The 7,035-nt window shown below is 38.8% G+C and overlaps 1 protein-coding gene across 2 annotated transcripts in view; it reads right to left on the bottom strand.

Annotated features, from left to right (window-relative positions):
* NUDT4 (nudix hydrolase 4) overlaps positions 1 to 7,035 on the bottom strand; it is a 16,975-nt gene that overhangs the window by 4,805 nt on the left and 5,135 nt on the right. For both annotated transcript variants that reach the window (XM_040637314.1, XM_040637315.1), the window contains exons 2-3: positions 2,227 to 2,337; positions 800 to 844 (exon numbers count right to left, since the gene is read on the bottom strand). In XM_040637314.1, the coding sequence (XP_040493248.1) occupies positions 800 to 844; positions 2,227 to 2,337 (156 nt within the window). The remainder of the gene's footprint in view (positions 1 to 799; positions 845 to 2,226; positions 2,338 to 7,035) is intronic.

The raw sequence follows: 7,035 nt of genomic DNA, 5'->3' as shown, positions 1-7,035 counted from the left end.
CACCCAACGACACTGAGATCATGACCTGAGCCAAAATCAAGAGTGGGCCACTTAACTGAGTCACCCAGGCACCCCCTTAAAAATAAAATGTTTAAGGTTCTACGAGAAGGACTAAACTAACCCTTAAGTAGTAATTGGAAGGAGAAAAAAAAAAGTCACAATGTGTCAGGTATACCACGTATCTATATCTGACTCTTGGATAAAAATATGAGAATAGCTTCTGTCTCATGATCCTTACCTTCCACAGAATACCTCCCAATTCCAAATTCCCTCTCCACAAATTCCATTTTGCCTTTGGCAGTAACAGATTATACAGAGAATTATTCTATGCTTTTAGCATCTATTCTTTGTATCTGAGTTTTTTTTTTTTAACCTTCATAAAGTTCTGTAAGGATAATAAAGTCATTATTTGTGTATCATCTAATATTATGTGCTAAAGGCAAAGGCTCTATTTCCAGATGGTATCCACAAGAGACCTAAGCCCTTAGGTGATACTGAGGACACTGTACCTCCTAAAAAGTCTATACCTAAACAGTATACAGTAAACCAAGATATAGGTCTTTCTGTATCAGCTCCACTGTATTGTCATATAAAAGTAATTACTACTGTAATAATGTATAAATTTGATGGCATATGAAAGTAACTTTTACTTCCCTCTCTCCCTCCCTAATCCCTATAACTGACTTGCTTACCGATAGTTTTAAGAGGAATGTCTAGCTCAGGTTGCTGCCAGATTATTTGGCTGGTTAGGAAAGAATCGTTAATTTCACTATTCGAAAGGATTACTTTTGTTACTCACCTCAAATATGCCCAGGAGTCTGCCTAATTTTCCTCTGACTCCAGCCTATTAAAAAAGGATGAAATGTTAAACTGTTACCTTTCATTAGAAAATTTATTTTCTGGCTATTTCAACTCTTGGATGTAAGCACAATAGGCCCTCCTTTTTTTTTTTTTTTTTTATGATATTTATTATATTATGTTAGTCACCATACAGTACATCCCCGGTTTTCGATGTAAGGCTCGATGATTCATTAGTTGTGTATAACACCCAGTGCACCATGCAATATGTGCCCTCCTTACTACCCATCACCGGCCTATCCCATTCCCCCACCCCCCTCCCCTCTGACAATAGGCCCTCCTAATACCAAGCCTGCTTCTGTGAAGTTTTTTTGGCTATGCCAAGATTGATGACCTGTGGTTTGCTATAAACATGGCTTAATGTATTCCATATGCAAGTTCAGACTGATCAGATTGATTGTCATTTATTTTATTAGAAACAACAGGGACTGACCAAAAATTTAGACTTTCTACCACTTTGGGACAAATTTCATGTATGAAAACAGGCTTTTCTGTATGACCGATAAACCCTTCTTCCTTAAAGGACTGTCTTTCTGCCTTTCCCCCCCACATGGCTCAGGAAGTACAATTTTTTCCTGTATGTTACCCTTCGACTGCAGAGTGCTCATTACTTTTACCCAGTACTGTAACAGACTGACTGGAACTTCAAATCCACACAACTGGCACATCGGTACCCGCTGTCGCCTCTGCACAGGCCGTGTTCCTCCCTCAGGAAGCTGCTCATCCTTTTAGACCCATCTCTATGAAACCTTTCTAATTACACACCAAGACCCAATAAGAACATTAGCATTTGCTTCCCATTTACACCCTAACTGCTGCTCAGTAACTTTTATAGCACTTAAATCTATGCTGTTTTGCCTCTGAGTAAAAGCAAGTTCTCTCTATAAGCAACTGTTAGAAGGTAAGCAGGCCGCATGCTTTTGTGCATGTGTGTACGCGCCTCATTTTACTCAACTTTAAGACAAGACAAAAAGCAATGTGCTTATTCATCTGAAAAAGAATTATAGCACATGAGTAATGTCTGTGCATTCTTGCAGTACATTCCAGTGTATTACTAACTGCTTTGAGACAAGCCCACCGTATTATGTACTGATCGCTGATCAGGCTTATTGTCTGTTACACAATTCCGGGGGATGTCTCCATTGCTTTTAGCTCTATTTTACCAGGTGGAAAAAATATCTGCTTAAGCAAAATGCTAGCTATGGTAGCCTGCTTAAAAATGTTGAACCAGACAACAAAAAGAGCACCCACGTGGCCTGCCTTGACGTCTTCTCAGTGCATGTAGCACAAGTGCCCCATGAACACTAAATCCTCCCAAGTGCAGCGTGTGTGAAAGGAGAGCAGACCAGCTACTGCTGTGCATCTCACCTCTTCATAAACCTCCCTCACAGCGGCGCCGCCGGGCTCCTCCTCTGGCTCCATGCCTCCTCCGGGGACAATCCACTGGTCCGGGTACCGGCTGCTGCTCACGAGCAGCACCTGCAACAACAACCACCACCGTCCACACCCGCAGCCCCGAACGCCACCCTCAAACCTTCCTCAGGCTGGGAAGCCCTTCCACATTAACCCGCCTTTCAGGGTCATTCAAATTAGGAGGGGCGCGCATTCTACCACAGAAAAGCAGCCCACAGCTTCTGTACACACACTTTCAGAATTCAGCAACAGTGTGCTCACATTACAATACCATTCTCAACCTGAAGTCACTTCAACTACAAGATTCAGTGCGTGAAACTTTCCAATTCTTGGAGCCTAACAAAAGATGGAAGCCGAGACTTGGTTTACTATCCTGAGGTGTATGCACTTAGGTTTATGGTCGTAATACCCGTTTTTTTCAGTTACAGAATATTATGCTCCCAAATTTATGGGTATGTGACCCCAGGCACGTTACCCTGTTCCCTCACCTATAAAATGTACGAACACTTAAAAGATAACCGTGACTGTGAGAAAGGAATAGGGAAATTGACGTAAAGCCAAGTCTCACTATATGGAGAGTTCCTGCTATTTTTACACTTATGATTGGGTGGGAAGAGGCACCCTTCATATTCCAAAGCTGTATAAGTGAACACAAGCCACTTCTTTCAGGAACAGGCAGCTGTAACTCACAATCTAGAAGAGTCTTGGGCTGGCAAGCTACAAAGACAGCTACTGCTTGTCTTTGTACCATCTGGGAGCTAAAGATGGTTTTTATCTTTTTAATTATATGAAAGTCAAATCCCAGTGTTCATAAATAAAATTTTATGAGAATCTAGCCATGCTCATTCATTTTTTACATGTTGCCTATGGCTGCTTTCATGCTACCACAGCAGTTGGGTGGCTATGTGAGACAGTGTGGCCCACAAAGCCTAAAATATTATCTGGCTCTTTGCAGGAGAAGCCTGCAGACCTCAGTCAAGAATAGCATTAACCTTGAAATATGCAAACACTTAAAAAAAAAAATGAACTACAATATCAGAGTATCCTAGAGGTTCATTATTTTAACAGTGCCTGAAACAAGAATTATGTATCTTACAAATGAAAATTTGTGGGCTAGGGTAGGTTAAAATTCACCAAAGTTAAAAAAACAACAAAGGGATGATAAATAACCAAAGGATGTTTGTGAAGTAACGGGTGTCGTAATCAACTTGAACAAAAAGTGTTTACAAAATTACCTTAGTTTACTGCCTTCACGAATGTAAACCACTCTGACCAAATCAATCAATTCAGAGCAAAGTTTAATCCCTGATGTGTGTACTGTTTTCTAACATGCATGCCAGTTAGTTCTATCTGCTCAGCTCCCCTGCTACTGCCAGAGCAACTGCTGGCATTGAGAGTTCACAGCCAGCACAGGATTCGCCTCCCACTTGAGGAGGCTGCCAGGAACTCAACCTTCCCCAAATGGAAAGTTCCAGGCTCACAGTAAATAGTTCAGCAACTCCCACCTTTCCCCAAAACCTCTAAAATACTGAGTTGGAAGATAAGGGAACACCTATCCAGGCACATATTCCTTCAATTTTGAAAACTACGGGGCAAATTTTGGCCTACGGACACACCATTATCATAAAGCGGTGATCAATCAATGTTAAAGGGGTCTGAGCATTGTTTCTCTCATTCTTGATCTGGATAGGACTCTTGCTTCTACTGGCTTTATTCCTTCAAATGAATAATTGGCACAACAGTGTAAATCCAGAGGATTTACAGCTGTAAATTAACAGCTGATTAAACCTTCGTTAAAATATTAATGGCTGACATTAAAGGTACCACCAAGTCCAAATATAGCAATTTTGGTAAAATGAAATATAAGACAGCCTTAGATTTAAGCTTTCTTAAATATAAGCAAACATAGCTTACATACCAAAATTAGAAACTAAAGAGCCAGAATAAGCAAATCTAGCAAGAATTAGAAAACACTGGTTTGAGGGGCGCCTGGGTGGCACAGCGGTTAAGCGTCTGCCTTCGGCTCAGGGCGTGATCCCGGCGTTATGGGATCGAGCCCCACATCAGGCTTCTCCGCTGGGAGCCTGCTTCTTCCTCTCCCACTCCCCCTGCTTGTGTTCCCTCTCTCGCTGGCTGTCTCTCTCTCTCTGTCAAATAAATAAATAAAATCTTAAAAAAAACAAAACAAAACAAAACACTGGTTTGCACTTGAAGATGTTTTGCAACTGTTACAGATCACAACCCAGGTGTTTCATTCCTGGATGCACACAATGAAGGCTGCTCGTCTACCTTTCAGTGCACCAGTGTTGACCTCTGTAAAAGCAAGTGCCCATCCTTGTGGGGCTGTTGAGTGTTAACTGAGAAATAATACCTTAAGTCCTGGCCTAGGCACTTACTAGCTCTTCTGCTTTCGCACTAGTGGAGTTCAATCAGCTTACCAAGAATTAGGTTTCCCCTCAAATGTTGCCACTTCTATTTGTTTTATAATTATTGAGAGTCAATGATGAAATGAGTGCAGAAAGGAATTATCAAAAAGACTGTAAAGATTAATTAAAAACCTCTATTAAATTAAATATGGATGAGACTACTATAAAAGACTGGAAAAAGGAAATTTAAAAATCCAGAAAGAGCCTGCAAGAGTCTTCAAAGTTCAAATTCTTTAAACAAAGTGAAACTGCAAATCAGATTTCATTTTTTATCTTATTCAAAAAGGAGGCTTATGGAGATCTATGGTATTTCAAGGCTTTGGCCTATATTTAGACTGGCAAATATACGTTTCTAAGTTAAAACAAAAATGCTTAAAGTATAAAAGCATATATTTTGCATCAAGGGAAAGTAAACTGCAAATACTGTTTCTGACTGTAGAGCCGGAGGCCTCTTTTAAACCTGGTCACTAGGTGCGGGTTACAGATAATCTAGTTTTTATTGCCTGGATGAAATTCTTACTACCCAAGTCAATGCTCCCTAAGCAACTTCCTTGATTACCTTTATAATGGGACAGGACAATGCAGGCGCTAGCTACTGGAAAAGGACATCCTTATTTAGTAAACAGGGAGTTTCAAAGTCATTGATATTCATAATGTTTGAGTCCTGAAAAAAATGCAACTGAGTGTCATGTATCTAGGTCAATGATAATTCCCATTTGTCCCAAAACAGTCTTTAAGGGATAAATTATGATAAATTACATAAGGTTAATAATGTTGAAAATCCATTAGTAGAGTCTGTCCGCTTTTCCGCTTCCAATTAAAACCAAATCTTTAATCTGCAATCTACAGGACATCATTCACATATCACAAAACTTGTCTTCCAAGTCAGTGACATAGAATCCCTGTATGCTTCAACATCTCCCTTCATAAAGTGTATTTTTTAGAAAAGTATGAAAACAGATCTGTATAATTTTGGACAAATGATTTAGTAGAATCTGAGAACTTATCATCCAAGAGTCCCTTGACATTCCAAAATGATTAAATTTAATTGATCAAACCATTAATTTCAAATGTATCTTTCCAAAATATAAATTTAATAAACGAGTAATACCTGTGGTATAGAAATGATCAGCATCTAAACTACTAGCATAAAAGATTTGATAATGAGCTTTCTGTGATGAAACAGATTTGAAAACCAGTATGTTTCATTAAATATTTGCCTACTCATCTAGAGTACTTCATTCAGAGTTCAAATGAGGTCAAGGCCACATTATTACGTTTGTTGTGTTATATAGTAGGGAGTGGTGGTAGTGATTATCTACCAGGGTAGAAGAAACGAATCTGAATAGCATTAAGTAGAGAAAGATGAGTAAAAAGTCTCTCCTACATGCTAGAAGATATATTCTATATATCTATATATATAGATATTATTCTATATATCTATATATATAGATATTATTCTATATATCTATATATATAGATACTATATATTTAGAACCCCATCACAAATTATTCAATATCCTCAAAAAAAACCCCACAAAAGCCATCTAAGATTTCTACAACATCCCCAATCTACTAGATCTGTGATATAGCTTGTTTACTAATGCTCTAAAAACATTATTACTGAAGTAACAAAGAGAGGTTATAAAATCTCATTCAGTAAGAGGATATACCAATACCTGACAAATCCATACCTGGTTGTTCATAGGTTTTAAATTCCTTTTCAAATACGTTTCTAGGCATATTACATTTTGTGTACCCAACAAGATGACAGTCTGCCACATTAGTGACAAGGTGACAAAGATGAAAGTAGACGTTCAACCTTCCAGATAAGCCAGAGCTGAGACCAAAGGAAAGATTTATAAAAAGGAGGTTAGCCAACCCACCAGGCTGCAGAATTAGACTTCAATCAAACTTAACCTCAAAAGCCAGTGCTGTTAGAGTAGTGAAAAGTGAAGACATTTCCTTAATTCAACCTGCTCACCTTCATATAAGCATTCCTGCTACTATACTATCAAACCTCAATCCCTTCTTCCATGTATTAAACAATGATCAGAATACAACACAGATACATTCACTTATCACTGTTAAGAAGCCGTTTCTCACACTTGTCTTTTTCTTAGATACTTAATGTTTTAAGCATTTGGAATATAAGTACTTCTCACTTTAAGCAGCAATAGTATAGTAGATAATGGTCTACCTGGAACCAGCCCTGAGTCGTCCTGGACAAAGGTTTGTCTATGAACTGGAGTAATCTACAGTACAGATTCTATACTCTCTATCATCTAGTAAGTCCTCCTCGCTGGGGGGTAGGTAAGAGCTTGTAAACTAAAAAAAA

The sequence above is a fragment of the Ursus maritimus genome, unplaced genomic scaffold (genome assembly GCF_017311325.1).
Source record: "Ursus maritimus isolate PB19 unplaced genomic scaffold, ASM1731132v1 scaffold_21, whole genome shotgun sequence".
Taxonomy (NCBI): Eukaryota; Metazoa; Chordata; class Mammalia; order Carnivora; family Ursidae; genus Ursus; species Ursus maritimus.
Note: the sequence above shows the minus strand (reverse complement) of the source record. Positions and strands in the feature narration are given on the sequence as shown.